This window comes from Physella acuta, unplaced genomic scaffold, assembly GCF_028476545.2.
Source record: "Physella acuta isolate Inbredline_101_S28 unplaced genomic scaffold, ASM2847654v3 ptg000050l, whole genome shotgun sequence".
Taxonomy (NCBI): domain Eukaryota; kingdom Metazoa; phylum Mollusca; class Gastropoda; family Physidae; genus Physella; species Physella acuta.
Window position 1 is genome coordinate 164,837 of NW_026731570.1, and position 17,062 is coordinate 181,898.

The following is a 17,062-nucleotide window of genomic DNA, read 5'->3' on the forward strand; positions in this document are numbered from 1 at the left end:
GAAAAAATAATTTTTCAATCTTGTCCGTATGTCTGTGTGTCTGTGTCTGTGTGTCTGTAAACACGATAACTTGAGTACCTTTACAGCTAGGTTTATGAAATTTCATATATAAGTATTTATCAAAATCGTAGATCCGTATCAATTTTTGAGCGATTTCCGATAACCGGAAGTGGTACTTTTTTACTATGAATTTTTCAAAAGCCTATAACTTGAGTACTATTTCAGATAGATAAATAAAATGTAAGTAAAAATCTAATCCTCTACCATCTATCAAATTTTGAGTAATTTCCGTTGACCGGAAGTAATAATTTACGCTACTTCCGATTTTTAAAAAAAAACGCATGTAAATTTATAAAGTACTAAGAATATTCCGCACTATTTTGCACATTTTCTCTTGGCGTTAGCATGGTGCGCAATTCTTTTTTCTTCGAGATTCTATTCTATTTTTAAAAGTTTAAGTAGTTAAAAATCATGTCTATATTTTGAGTTGCCATTTCACGTAGTGTTATATTAGATAATTAGAATATTCGAGAAAGTTTAGGGGAGATTACGCCCGGTTTATTTTGGTTAATACTTACTGTGATTTTTCACATTATGTATTTAATCACGTCTATTTACCCCATAATGTTACTCGCGTTCACTTTATATTGTAATAGTTTCGCGGATATCAGCGGGACTAAGTTATTGTTATAACTTTACACAGTAAAATATTATCGTCACTAAAATTGCGTTCTCTTATTTATGTATGTAATAAGCAAAATAAAAGCTAAATCATTTGCTAAAATATTATTTACGTTTAAGATTCAATTAGCTTTATAATATTTTATGAAAAAAAAACGCATGTCGATTTTATGTTATTGTAAGTTGTAGATGACGTCATGTGTGTTATATGCTGATCTTTATTCTAGTCCCATCGCTGACCATGACCTTGTGGCTGCTGACCTTGTGGGTGAGTGTCCAGGTGTACTCATCGCGCGCACAATACCAGTTTGAGTACTCAGAGTGTAAGTCACCGTACATGCAACTCTTGGCTTTAACGTACCACGAGATTAGAGTTATGTTTAGATCTGAATTTAGGTTTAGCTTTTTAAGACTAACCCGTTGTTTTTTTTTTTAATCAATTTTTTTAAAAATGTATTCAAAGAGTCAAAAACTCTCGGGCAGATGAGGCTCGTTAGCTGGGGACAGCCACTCTTCTAGGAGAGACAACTCCAAAATCAAACAACTGCTGCCTTGTAGTTTGTTCTTGGTTGGACAAAGGCTATGGAAGCAAATCCAAAAAGAAAAGCAGGCTGAAATCGGAGTCAATGACCTCAATGGCGCATAACAAGTTGACACGTAATCCTTAATTGTGATGGAAGCATGGTCGAGTCGGCAAAGCTCATGGTTGATAAATTCGAAAAAAAAAAGTCTCGAGTTCAAACCCTCTGGCAGATAAGGCTCGATCCCTCCCAACACTAAAAAATTAAGAACGAAGAAGAAGAAGAAGAAGTCAAAAACTATATTTTTGTTTTTTTTACTAATATATTGTTTCTGCTATACAAAAGAGTACAGTATTTTCTTTAGCTTTTATTTATGATCACAGAATTTGTTTTTTTTTTAAAGTAAAACAAATCGTCTTATTTATTACTTTGTGTGAAGGAGGATTTATTTATGTTTAAGATAGGCGATAGGTATTAAAATTCCAATATTTAGACTTGCTATTTGAAAATAATTTACTAGTAATATAAGACTAGTTTTAACACTTGTTACACAGACTTTGTATCTATCGTTTCGTCATTTCATCCTGGATGTGTTTTTAGTACTTAAAATATGTCTTATTAGGCCTTATAATCTTTATTTGAATTTGAAGACTACCTAATACTATTTTTGTTTAGTAATGATATTGCGTGGCCTAACGGTAGAGCGCTTGACTGCTAACCCGGAATTCACGACTTCGAATCCGGGTACAAATCGGTAGAAATTTCTGATGTGTACCTAACTCACGTTAGGGTAATTAAATTCGGATTGGCTTAGAAATGACGACATGCAGAAGTCACAGAAACAGGTGAACTCTACTTCAATTGACCCATGGGTCGTCTGGTTCGATAATGGAACTTGACTTTCAACAGCTTAAAATGTAAAACTAACACTGCCAAACATTTTAATAAAATCTAATATTTTTATTGTGTTAGTATTAATCATTGGCTTTTTATATATTTTTCTGTTTTTGTGTTACGTGACTTGTGTATGATGTGTGTTTGTAAATTCTTCAGCCGTCTGCCAGCGCCCATGGTTTGACCGTTTGTACTGGTCAAACTTGCAGACGACCAAGCCAACTTCGGACGTCTTGAGGACGCACATTTTGATGGGAAAACCGGTTCGTGCCATTATCCGGCACGGCAAGTATAAAGAGTCGTTGGTACTGGAGAACTTGAATATGAACGGTCAAGTCATCTGTGGGGAGGTAGGTTATATGTGTGGGAGGTGATGTGTGGGAGGTGATGTGTGTGAGGTGATGTGTGGGGAGGCGATGTATGGGGAGGTAGGTGATGTGTGGGAGGTGGGTAATGTGTGGGAGGTGGTTGTTGTGTTGGGAGGTGGGTGTTGTGTTGGGAGGTAGGTAATACGTGGGAGGTGATGTATGGGAGGTGCTGTGTGGGTGGTGATGTGTGTGAGGTGATGTGTGTGAGGTGATGTGTGTGAGGTGATGTGTGTGAGGTGATGTGTGTGAGGTGATGTGTGTGAGGTGATGTGTGGGTGGTGATGTGTGTGAGGTGATGTGTGTGAGGTGATGTGTGGGGAGGTAGGGAATATGTGGGGAATGGGGTGATGTTTTGGAGGTATTGTGTAGGGAGGTGATGTAAGGGGAGATAGGTGTTGTGTGGGAGATAGATAATGTGTGGGAGGTAGGTGATGTGTGGGAGGTGGGTGTTGTGTGGGAGGTAGGTGATGTGGTGGAGGTAGGTTATGTATGGGCAGGTACGTGATGTGTGGGGAGGTAGGTGTTGTGTGGGAGGTGGGTGTTGTGTGGGAGGTGATGTGAGGCTGTTTGGTGATGTATGGGAGATGATGAGTGGGGAGTTCAGTTTTCATTTTTTTACTCTGATTATTTTGAAGAATTGAACAATGGACACGTTTAAGATCTCACTCAATGAAATTTCATAGCGTGCTTTGTTATTTTACTACATATGTCTTTGAAACAACTAACAGTTTTCGATTTTTATTAAAAGAAAAAAAAAATATTTAACAAAAATTCTTGAATAACAAAATTTGATTGCACAAAATTTAACTTTTTAAAAAAATTTAAAACAATTGCCTCTAATTATTATTTGTAAATACTGAATTTTGTCAAAGGTTTTAACCCCTTATGGGTAATAGTTTGAGATTATTTCCCTTATTATGTTTGAATTTCATATGGGAAGTAGCAAATAGAAATTAAAAGTAAAGAATTGTTGTTTTGAACAGTAAATTACGTTAAATTTATTAATCAGCAATGAGATGTTTTATTGAAATGATTATTAATCATCAAAATGTTATATATATATATATATATATATATATATATATATATATATATATATATATATATATATATATATATATATATGTATATATATATATATATATATACATGTGTGTGTGTCTAATGTTTTAATTTTTATATTTAGGAAATGTGTTTATTTATTTGTATACACTACACTGATATATATATATATATATATATATATATATATATATATATATATATATATATATATATATATATATATATATATATATATATATATATATATATATTTTTGCTTGTGTTACCGACACAAAACTACTCTAACTCTAGCTAAGGGGCTTGTTAATTTGATTTCAGTTAAAGCTACCCAAGGTTATTTATGTTTTACAGCCCCCGATGCCCTGTACCAAAGACAGTAGGCCTACACCTTGCGTCATTATTTTCAGGGGCGTAGCGAGGGGGGGGGGGGGGCGGGGGGCGGGGGGTGCGGACCGCACCGGGTGACACCATTTAGGGGGTGACACCAAGGCAAAAATAGCAAAACATATAGAGAAAAACTTGAGGGGGGGGGGTGCAAATCGAAAGTTTGAGGGGGGGGGGTGCAAATAGAAAATTTGAAAGTTTCTCCCCGGGAATGGTCGCTACGCCTCTGGGGGGGGGGGGGGGTGACACCATTAAGTGCCGCACCGGGTGACACCCGACCTCGCTACGCCACTGATTATTTTTAAAATATTATAATACGTATGCTAAAGTGTTGAACTTCAAATTTATCAAAATACGTACGCATCACAATTAGCTGTTAAATCTAGACAAATTAATGAAAATCCGCTCTATATTATGGATGAAAGACAATATAATATGTCTGATGTCTGTAAATTTTTCTATAGCTTTGATGCTATTGGTGTCACCACGTTCTCTTTTTATAAATGTAACGAGTTGTTTTATTTTTCTAGTTTTCAGTAGTGCATAATTTGTGAATTTGACACTACCAATGCTGCGATTGAAAATATTTGCTTTGAAACACTGTCAATAGCTCGTGAAGAACGATTATCCCCCACCCCCCCCCCCCCCCCGGAAAGCAGTCTCACTTTAATTACCTCCACTTAGTTCCAAATCGTTTAAAAACTAAATTATCTGCCCTTAATAGCCGTCACTAATTCGACCCGGCTCTACGATTGTAAACATTGGGCATGACTGGTTTTATTTTCTACTTTTCAGTAATTCATAATTTGTGATTTCGACAGTACCAACGCTGCCACTGAAAATATTTGCCTTAAAACACTATCAGAAGCTCGTTAAGGACGATAACTCCCCCCTCCTTTCCCCTACCCCTCCTCCCCCGTGAAAGTAAACTCATCTCAGTCACCTCCCCTAAGTTTAAAATCGTTTCAGACCAAATTATCTGCCCCTAATAGCCGTCACTAAACCCGGCTCTACGAATGTAAACATTTAGCGTGAACCACGGCTCACCAGACGCGCTTACAGCTTGGTGTTTTCTATCGTCTCCAAGAAGAGAATTATATATATAGATAGACTGATTGTTGTGGTCAGTGTATTGACTTTTGTTTATAATTACTACAATTCACGATCGATTTTCGAGATTAATTAGCCATATATAATTAACACGCAACATTTTGAAATGACACCTAAATAGGTAGGCCTGTAAATGACATGTGACATTTGGCTCAACAGAGCTCGGATCGTATGTCATTTCCCGTGGGGCCAACAGCCGAGATGCAGCCGGTGATCGTGTGTACTGAGGGGTCGGTGAGTTACCTTAATGTGTCCGTCAGCCGGTATGACGGAGCGGTCAAGGACCACAAGTGGACCGTCGACTCCATCATGTTCCGGACCAGGGTAGGTCTGTCAGGTGTGTCTGTCATATGTGTCTGTCATGTGTGTCTGTCGTATGTCTGTCATATGTCTGTCATATGTGTGTCTGTTATATGTGTCTGTTGTATGTGTCTGTCATATATGTCTGTCATGTCTGTCTGTCATATGTGTGTCTGTTATATGTGTCTGTCATATGTGTCTGTCATATGTGTCTGTCATATTTATCTGTCATGTAAGTTTGATTGTCTTGTATTTCTGACTGTTATGTAAGTCTAATTGTCACGTAGGTCTTACTGTCACGTAGGTCTTACTGTCACGTAGGACTTACTGTCACGTAGGATTTACTGTCACGTAGGTCTTACTGTCACGTAGCTCTGAGCGTGACGGATATTCCCGATGAATATTGCTGACTAACAGAATGAAGTTTTGTGTCTGATGTAAATGAAAATCAACCCTATACAGGAATACTCAAGCTGCTTTGTCATATGACAGTCATACGTCATGACCGAAATATGCTGTACTGATAAAACTTTACATACTTATGTTTATTTCATGACCCAGGTTATGTTAAACTGACAAAACCTTAACATACATATGTATGTTACATGATCCACGTCATGCTATACTGACAAAACCTTAACATACATATGTATGTTACATGATCCACGTCATGCTATACTGACAAAACCTTAACATACATATGAATGTTGCACGATCTAGTTATATTTTACTGACAAAACTTCGGATACTTATGTATGTTGTATGACGATATTATGCTTTAGGCCTACTGACAAAATCCAACATAATTATGTATATTTCACAAACTTTGGATAACAAAAAAAAAACAAAAAAAAAAACAAATTTGAAACCAAAAGATGTCTGCCGGGTAGGTCATTGTCCTACGATGTAACATCATTAACCCCCCCCCCCCACGCCTTAATTCCAGGACTACAGTCCCGAACACACGCCCGTGACGTCAAGATACCTAGATGGTTCCACCAGTAACGGTTTTTCCGACAACTTTCTGGCCATGGCAATTAAGGTGAGCACGATGTTTTTTTTTTCCCATCTAAACATTTAATTATCGATAAGAATATTCTAGAAAGTTTAGGGGATATCATCCCGCTTTATTAAAATAGAATAGAATCTCGTAGAAAAAAAAGAATTGCGCACCATGTGAACAGCAAACAATGTGTTGAATTATGCGGAACGTTAGTACTTTATATTAGTACTTTATAAAGTCATTTTCGTTTTTAATTGAAAAAACGGAAATAGCGTTAAATACTACTTCCGGTCGTCAGAAAGAGCTTACAACTGCTAACGCGAAAGTCTCGAGTTCGGATCCCGGAGTCGATTCTGTAGGAAATCCACGAGTCCACCCATCTCTGGTGGGTACCGAGTTACGTTAGGAAATCAAAGATAGCTGGGCATAGTGCTGACAGAGTTACTTCCAAAGTCTCTTCTGGGGGGAGGGGGGTGAGGAGGCTCTGCCTCCCGAAGAAAGACTAGTGTCCGCATTTACCCCCCCCCCCCCTCGAAAATATCTAGTGCCCCACCCCTCCCCCCACCCTTGGGAGAAAAAAGTCTGAAAGAAACACTGAGTGCTGACCACACCATCTCCCTATAAGTCGAGGTTATTGAAGCAGATGAACTCTATTTTATCTTTCCAAATGTGTCTTTTTGCACGAACGGGAACATTGATGATGAATTTAAAGGATTTTACATTTAATGTGCTGTTAATGTAATAATCCATTAAAAGTCCATAGAACGGTGCTTTTAAAAATAATATACGCTGCCTGTTCCACCACCCTAAAACAGGGGTCGGCAACCTTTTGATCCAGAAGAGCCAAAAGCTACAATTTACACAAGCTCCCAGTTTTTAAAGAGCCACTAATACTTATAATTCAATATTTTGGAATCTGATTAGGATTATTTATATATACACTAGCCGTCCCGGCCAGGCCCTGCTCTGGCTTCTGTGAAAAACCTTTCTGTTAAAGACCATTACCTGTGTGTTTAGTAATCATCATAAACCCGGCATTGCTCACCCAAACCACGACCAACCAAAACCAAAACAACAAAACGCAAACATAACGCTAACACAATTACAAATACAAACGAAAACAAAAACCTAACAACAAACCCAACCACAACCACAAACACCAATACAAACACAAAGAAAAAACAAACAAAAAAGCAAACGAAAACAAAAACCTAACAACAAACCCAACCACAAACACCAATACCAAAAAAAAAAAACAACGAAAAAGCAAACGAAAACAAACCAAAACCAAACGCAAAACCAACCAAAAACACAAATACAAACCCAAAGAAAAAAACACAAACAAAAACGAAAAAAGAAAGAACAAAAACGAACCAAATCAAAACGCAACCACTAACGCAAACCCACCTAAACACAAAGAAAACACTAACGCGGACATAAACGCCCGGGGCGGAATCGCCTGTTTTAGCTTAATAAACGACTATAGTACACCAACTTATTCATAGTTTTTTTGCACTCACTTAAACGAACGCGCCTGTTTCAATTTAATGAACAATTATAATACTCCAAGCTTATCCGTAAAATACCTACAACATTTGCACTTGATCAATCCCCGCTAATTATGTAATTATTTTTTTTCCCAACACCAAAACAAAGTAATTAAAAAGTAAATTATTTTCCACAAAATGCAATGGTTTTGTAAAGGGAAGTAATTGTGTTTTTCCTAATTTATCAAAGGGAAGTAAGTGCTATAGGACTAAATAAAGACATAATTAGAATTGTTGTAAAAGATGATATTTTTTTAAAACTTGTGTTCAATGAACATGCCGACAATTATTACTATAATTTGAAAAATGAAAATGATTTCCCAACACTTTCAATAATAATTTTTAAACTCATAAATTTAGAGAAATGCGCACGATAATATTATAACACTTAAATCCATCGATAACCATCGACAAACAAACATATGCGTTACAGAATTGAGCTTTATATATTAGATTTGATTTTGTATCTGAAATAACTAGCTTTATTTATGAAAGAATATTTATACTTTAAAAACATACTCATATTTCGCACAAAACATATTAAAGTATTTTAGCTAGCTCTGCTATGATAAAATTAGTAATCAAATAATATAACTATACGACTATCCCAATCCACTTTAGAAGTCAATGACTTTGTTTTTCTTTCACCACCGGCCCAGGATGTGTCTCCCATAGCCAAACATCCCTCAACACGACCAACTCCGACTAACTAACTTGGGTATCGGTCGCTTCTGTCTTCGGTACTCACCGGGTCTATCTTCCTACCCACTGAAGGCAGGGTAACCTCGTACCCCACCGTCCAGTACCCGGCTCAACTCTAGGATGCTAATAACTAAAAAACCACGTCACTCAGGTCAAAATAAATACATACTGACGGATAGAGAAATGCATTATGAGTAAAAATAATATTCCCCATTTAACTACATTCGAAAAAGAAAAGTCGGCACATGAGCAGTGGCAAGCATGGAGCCGTCGCCATTGTGCCCAAGCGGCTGTCAGCTGTCCGTATACTGCTACCTCACCTTCTCTTATTGTTCTCTGATGAGTGTTTTATACTGTTTTAAAGTTATTTTTCTTTATAATATCTCAATGAGTTTTGAAAAAAAAAATATAATTATTAATATTTCGGCAAGGAGCTGGAGAGCCGCATCTTGACAACAAAGGAGCCGCAGGTTGCCGACCCCTGCCCTAAAATATACACTCTACTTATCTGAAGCAATACCCACTAAATGGCGCCTGGTATTTGAACAATGAATAACATGTTTATTTTATTTTTTTTCTTTTTTTTTTCTTGAAATTACATGAAATAGCATTCAATGTACAATCAGTTTCACGTCTTGATTCTTGTTTCTTCTTGTCTTTACTTTCTTGCCTTTAGACTTCAGTTTCCTTGAATCTGCTTTTCCGTCTTGATTCTTGTTACTTCCTGTTTCAAAATGTCTTTTCTTGCCTTTCAGTATCTTCAACGATTTTGCTTCTTTATTTTCTCTTTTAATTTTGCTTCTTTATTTTCTCTTTTGATTTATCATTTATTTTGATACCTATAAAGCTTTGAGTATAGGTTCAATGGTGTCGGGACGGAACATCCTACCTAAGATTGCTCCTGGGTCAGGGGTCGGCAACCTGCGGCTCGCGAGCCGCATGCGGCTCTTTTGATATCAAGATGCGGCTCTCCAGCTCCTTGCACAAATACTAATAATCTTAATCAAAAAATAAAATATTTGAAATAAAAAAAAATGTTAGTGGCTCTTTAAAACCAGGGAAATTTTGAAAATTGTAACTTTTGCCTCTTCCGCTTCAAAAGGTTGCCGACCCCTGATCTAGGTGACTCTTCTCGAGAGCTGTGTGCAATATGTTTAGCAATAGAATGGCTCTTTTGTCGCAATGACGAATCAACTGAAAAATGCATTATCTCTAATTTACATACTAAATGTATATCATATCGCTATGGTTTAGATAATGCAATTTCTTCTCTTTAACATAGTTCTTAAGTATCAAAATTATGGTCAGTTCTCTGTTATAAATACCTCCTTATAAGAATCTACCCGTGATTTTCTAACCATGTTTGTCTGCCCATGATTCTACCCATTAATGTCTCTTCTGTAATTTTCTCACGTGATTGTCTCCCCCATAATTTTCTCACATGATTCTCTCCCCTGAACGTACTCACTAGTCCGAAATGCGAGGCCTGATGCGCGACCGCGGCTACGCCTTCACCATGGACAACGTCCACATCGACTACCAGACACGGCACATCAGCGGCCAGAGCTTGGGGCACATCAGCCAGGCCTACACTAACACTGGGGGCATCACCTTTAGGGAGAGGCCGTACCACTGGCTTTCTTCTTGGGAGACTACAGGTAGGTTATCAGACTTACTAGGGTCGGTGGGGTCGAGTCGGTAAAGCTCATGGTTGCTAAACCGAAAAGTCTCGAGTTCGAACCCTCGGGCAGATGAGGCTCGATAATTGTAGACATCAGCTCTTCTATGAGAGACAACTCCAAAAATTAAACAACTGCTGCCTTGTAGTTTGTTCTTGGTTGGACAAAGGCTATGGAAGCAAATCCAAAAAGAAAAGCAGGCTGAAATCGGAGTCAATGGCGCATAACTAGTTGACACGTAACGCTTAATTGTGTTGGAGGCGTGATCGAGTCGGCAAAAAGCTCATGGTTGATAAATTCGAACAAAGTCTCGAGTTTAAACCCACTGTCAGATAAATCTCGACCCCCTTCAACACTAATAATTAAGAACGAAGAAGAAGAAGAAGATCAGACTTACTACATGGGGGTGGAGGTAGGGGGAGGGGTGGCATCACCTATAGGGAGAGGCTGGGTACGGAGTGGTCTAGCGGTAGAGAGCTGGACTGCTAACCCGTAAGTCTCGAGTTCGAATCCGGGTTCAAGTCAGTAGACCGTCCATGAGTCCACCCAACTCTGATGGGTACCTAACTAACGTTAGGGAAAGTAAAGGCTGACCACACTATCTCTTCATATGCCGAGTTTCACAGAAACAAGTGAACTCTACTTCAATTGCCCCATAGACCGTCAGGTTTGAAATGGAAAATTTTACTTTATACGAATGGCTGTCTTCTTGGGAGACTACAGGTAGGTTACTTACTAATTATCAAGATGCATTTCCCTTTTATGCATAAGCGATATAGACATAATTAGAAGTTTGTTTCATGATCAATTCGATTTCTTCAGAAGATATTGCTTCCGCTCCAAAATAGTTTAGTCGGATTTTGATGATACGAGACTTGCCCGGCTATTCGGACGTGTCCGTGACACGAGAGTAGTTTGTTTTCTCCTTGACCTTTAACTCTGACGGCCATGACCTTTAACCCAATCATGACTTTTAACCATGGCATTTTTTTTGTCAGAACTGGAAGAGCCTAAAATCGAATGAAAAAATTGTTTTGTCTTGTTGCCCAGGACGCCGAGACTCTGCCCGCTGGTCGCTAGGCAACATGACGCAGCTGAACCACACCAACGACTTTGTGGCCCTCCAGTGGTTCGCGGACTCTTGCTGGGCCATCGTGTACGAGCATGACAAGAACGGCACGGCTCTCAAGGGCTCGCTGGAGCACCTGACCATGTACATAAGGATGGGGCATCGTGTCAGGGTACACTTTGATGTAAGGATGGGATGGGGTGTTGGATGTTGGATGTTGGGTGTTGGATGTTGGTTGTTGGATGTTGTATGTTCTATGTCGCTGGAGCATCAGACAATGTACATTAGGATGGGGCATCGGGTCAGGGCTCACTTTGATGTAAGGATGGGATGGGGTGTTGGATGTTGGATGTTGGGTGTTGGATGTTGTATGTAGGATGATGGATGTTGGATGCATCTGGAGCACCTGGGTAATGGATGTTGGATTGTCAATGAATGAATGTTAAATTTTGGATATTTTGGCATATGTCTCTGTAGCACCTCACGGTGTACATCAGGATAGGGATTTGGGTGCAAATTGATGTATCGGTTGGGTATTGGATGTTTAATTGCTAGATGGCGATGAATGTTTGATTGTTACCTGTTTACGTAGTATGTCGCTGGAGCACCAGGCGATGTACATCAGGATGGGGCACTTTGATGTAAGGATGGGGTGTTGGATGTTAGATTGTCACATGTATTATATTGGATGTTGGAGGTTAGGTGTTGGATGTTGTATTTTGGGTGTTGGATGTTGGGGTGAATGTTGGATTGTCACATATTATGTTGGATGTTAGAGGTTGGATGTTGGATGTGTCTGGGGCACCTGATGTTGGATGTTGCTTGAACAATCTTAATAAGTACATCAGGATAGGGCATAAGGTCAGAGTACAATTTGATGTAAGGATTGGATGTTGGATGTTGGATGTTGGGGGTGGATTTTGGATGCTGGATGTGTATGTTGGGGGATGGGTGTTGTATGTTACATTACCACATGTATTATATTGTATGTTGGAGGTTAGATGTTGGATGTTTCAGGTGTTTGGAGCACTTGATGTTGGATGGTTGCTTGAAAACCTGAAGCTGTACATCAGGATAGGGCACAGGGTCGGGTGTACTTTTATGTTGGGCTGGGATGTTGGATGTGAGTTGTTGGATATTGTTAGATGTTGAATGTTGGGTGCCATATCCTATATAATGTCGTTGGATGTTGCTGAAACACCTAAAAATGTAGGCTACATCCGGATGAGAGGTTGGAATATTGGATGGTGTTTTGATAGAGAGTGTATTTATTATCATTAGAAATTATATCACTGTTAAAACTTATCTTGCCATGTGAATCTGTGTCACCAATATGTCACCACTCTGTCACGTCTCACCACGGTCTTGTCTCACCACTAGGGCTACACCATCGAGGCAAGCTCGGTGTTTGTGTCACCTGACGGGGTGATAGTGGCCCAGACCTCGACCGAGATGGCCAGGCGCGGGGGTTCGGGTCCTGAGAAAACCTTCTTCAACACCAAGACACGTCAGGTGTACCGGCTTGTACACACCACAGGTGAGTGATTAGTACACACGTCAGGTGTGTGATTGGTACACACAGGGGAGTGATTGGTACACACAGGGGAGTGATTGGTACACACAGGGGAGTGATTGGTACACACAGGGGAGTGATTGGTACACACGACTGGGGAGTGATTGGTACACACGACTGGGGAGTGATTGGTACACACAGGGGAGTGATTGGTACACACGGGGGAGTGATTGGTACACACAGGGGAGTGATTGGTACACACGACTGGGGAGTGATTGGTACACACGACTGGGGAGTGATTGGTACACACGACTGGGGAGTGATTGGTACACACAGGGGAGTGATTGGTACACACGGGGGAGTGATTGGTACACACAGGGGAGTGATTGGTACACACAGGGGAGTGATTGGTACACACGGGGGAGTGATTGGTACACACGACTGGGGAGTGATTGGTACACACAGGGGAGTGATTGGTACACACGGGGGAGTGATTGGTACACACGACTGGGGAGTGATTGGTACACACGACTGGGGAGTGATTGGTACACACAGGGGAGTGATTGGTACACACGGGGGAGTGATTGGTACACACGACTGGGGAGTGATTGGTACACACAGGGGAGTGATTGGTACACACGGGGGAGTGATTGGTACACACAGGGGAGTGATTGGTACACACAGGGGAGTGATTGGTACACACGGGGGAGTGATTGGTACACACGACTGGGGAGTGATTGGTACACACAGGGGAGTGATTGGTACACACGGGGGAGTGATTGGTACACACGACTGGGGAGTGATTGGTACACACAGGGGAGTGATTGGTACACACAGGGGAGTGATTAGTACACACGACAAGTGAGTGATTAGTACACACAGGTGAGCGATTGGTACACACGCCAGGTGAGTGATTGGTACACACTACAGGTGAGTGATTGGTACACACGTCAGGTGAGTCATTGGTACACACTACAGGGGAGTGATTGGTATACATCACAAGTGAGTAGTTGGTACACGTGAGAGGTGAGTGATTGGTACACACTACAAGTGAGTGATTGGTACACATCACAAGTGAGTAGTTGGTACACGTGAGAGGTGAGTGATTGGTACACACTACAAGTGAGTGATTGGTACACATCACAAGTGAGTGATTGGTATATATCACAAGTGAGTAGTTGGTACACACTACAAGTGAGTGATTAGTACACATCACAAGTGAATGATTGGTACACACTACAAGTGAGTGATTAGTACACATCACAAGTGAGTGATTGGTACACATCACAAGTGAGTGATTGGTACACACTACAAGTGAGTGATTAGTACACATCACAAGTGAGTGATTGGTATATATCACAAGTGAGTAGTTGGTACACGTGAGAGGTGAGTGATTGGTACACACTACAAGTGAGTGATTGGTACACACTACAAGTGAGTGATTAGTACACATCACAAGTGAGTGATTGGTACACATCACAAGTGAGTGATTGGTACACACTACAAGTGAGTGATTAGTACACATCACAAGTGAGTGATTGGTATACATCACAAGTGAGTAGTTGGTACACGTGAGAGGTGAGTGATTGGTACACACTACAAGTGAGTGATTGGTACACATCACAAGTGAGTGATTGGTATATATCACAAGTGAGTAGTTGGTACACACTACAAGTGAGTGATTAGTACACATCACAAGTGAGTGATTGGTACACACTACAAGTGAGTGATTAGTACACATCACAAGTGAGTGATTGGTACACATCACAAGTGAGTGATTGGTACACACTACAAGTGAGTGATTAGTACACATCACAAGTGAGTGATTGGTATATATCACAAGTGAGTAGTTGGTACACGTGAGAGGTGAGTGATTGGTACTTATCACAGGTGAGTGATTGGTACACACGACAGGTGAGTGATTGGTATGTACACACAACAGGTGAGTGAGTGATTGTCAGGTACACACTACAGGTGAGTGATTATCGGAGTGTAAGGTGATTATTACATAAGGGAAATATTAATATTTATTGTCAATAAACACTGCTTGTAATTGTAGATTGTTTTCGTAGGTTTAAGCAGTTCGCTGCTACACTTTCACAGGCGTAATTTGCAGTCTCTGTAGTCAAATATAATTCGCAGATGCTTTCTTTCTTCCATTCTGCATCTATTGTTTCATTTTTCTATATTTTATACTAGACCATTAGTTCGCAGTTTCCAATTATTTATACCACAGGTATAGTTCGCACTTTACCTTATTCTATTCCACAAGAAGTTCGCAGTTTTAGTTCGCAGTTTACCCTATTCCATACCAATGTTTTGATTTGCATTTTCCTATATTCCATACCACAGGTATAGTTCGCACTTTACCTTATTCTAATCCTCAATTCGCAGTTTACCTCCTTATATACTACAGATATAGTTCGCAGTTTACCATATTCTATATAAAAGGTATAGTTCGCATTTTCCTATATTCCCTACCACAGGTATAGTTCGCAGCTTCCTGTACTTTGTTGAGAACGGCAAGCTGTCCGCCAAGTCGACGGAGATGCTGAAGGTCACGTGGTCAGTGGACACCCGCCCCTGGAGCCCAGCGGTCATCATGGACCAGAACAACAACATCACCATGGGCAACAGCTCCAGCCTCGTCTACGGCATGGACACTTCCAGCGTCAGGGTCAAGGTCGAGATCAAGGTACGTCTGTCACTGCGGTCTTTGATGTCTTTCAATGTAGTGTTCTATGCCTGCTAATGTGGTAGTTAATATCTGGTAATGTAGTCTTTATAGCACGACGTGGTCGAATGGTAGAGCATACGTCTTATAACCCGAAAGTCTCGAGTTCGAATCTAGGGTTCATGTTCGTAGAAACTCCCTGAATCCACCGAGCTCATATGGGTACCTGACTTAAATAAAGCAGAGTTTATTCCAGGCATCTTAGCTCTCCCCCCCCCCCCCCCACCACCAGAGAAAAAAAGTCTGGATGAAACACTGAAATAAAGTAAGGCTGTCTGGAATGCTGACCACTCTATCCCTTCATATGAATAGATCATGTACACAGAAAAAAGCTGCGTTTTTTAATACTTGAGACTTTTAATACATCGGACCGATGATTTACCAATGTTTAACCATGTTAACCAATGTTTGACTAATATCCAACCAGGGTTTAACCAAATTTATGTTCAGTGTTTCTTCCAGGTACCCATTAAATTTGGGGGGGGGGGGGAGGGGCACTTGAAATTTTCGGGGGGGGGGGGGCGGTCAACATTTTTCGGGGGGGGGGGGGGGGGGGCGGACACTAAAAGTGTATGTTTACTATATAAAATCCCTCTCGTTCGGGGGGGGGGGCGGTAGACTTTCTTCAGGGAGGCTCCGCCCCCCCCCCCCCCCCCCTCGAAGAGATGCCTGGAAGAAACTCTGTTTATGTTTAACATTCACTATTCACTCTTTCGCCTCCACAGGAAAAAGAAGCCACGTTTGCCGGGAAAAACTCCGAGCTATTTTTAGAAATCAACAACATCCGGTCCATCGACTCGACCGCCTCTAACCCGGAGGTCATAGGTCAGTCGCTGAAAACCCTGCCCTTCTACCGTGGGGGTGATGGCAGGGACTACCACCTGTACCTGTACAAGCCTGTCAAGCAGTATGTGCAGGTGTCCACCAAGACAGGGGTCACCCTAGCGGCCAATGACATGGCCACGCGCGCCTACGTCACGCCTGAGAAATGGTTGGTGGAGAGCATCACGTGGTATCAGGACGAGAGACTGTACTAAGGATAGTTGTTGTTTTTTTGTGAAGCGAGTAGATCCTGTTAAACCCGAATAATTTGAAATTGATCACTTCCTAACTCCGTACTGTGGCTATCAACATAAGCTCTAACCCATACCCTAGCCATGACACTAGTACCCCGTACCCTAGCCTCAACCCTAACCTCAACCAATCCTAGCAATCACACCAGTACTCCCTCAACCCAATACCCTAACCTTGACCCTTACCCTAGAAATCGCACTAGCACTTCCTCTACCCGTTAACCTTGACCCTTACCATATCACACTAGTAAGTCATCTACTTCGTACCCTAACCTTGACCCTTACCCTTGCCACCACACTAGCACCACCCCCCCCCCTCTATCCCGTACCCTAACCTGAACCTTAACGCTTACTCTAACATTCATTCTAGCGCTCCCTCTAGTCCGTACGCCGTATCCTAACCATAGTCTATACTACTG

The 17,062-nt window shown here is 40.8% G+C and overlaps 1 protein-coding gene across 1 annotated transcript; it reads left to right on the forward strand.

Moving 5' to 3' along the window:
• The first annotated feature begins 902 nt into the window (after positions 1-902).
• On the forward strand, positions 903-16,817 carry LOC131945812 (uncharacterized). Its single transcript, XM_059306416.1, has 9 exons — positions 903-1,004; positions 2,256-2,446; positions 5,183-5,347; positions 6,270-6,365; positions 10,047-10,233; positions 11,305-11,507; positions 12,704-12,860; positions 15,323-15,531; positions 16,296-16,817. The coding sequence occupies exons 1-9, from the start codon at positions 923-925 to the stop codon at positions 16,605-16,607; spliced, it is 1,602 nt and encodes a 533-aa protein (XP_059162399.1). The 5' UTR covers positions 903-922; the 3' UTR covers positions 16,608-16,817.
• Positions 16,818-17,062: the final 245 nt, after the last annotated feature.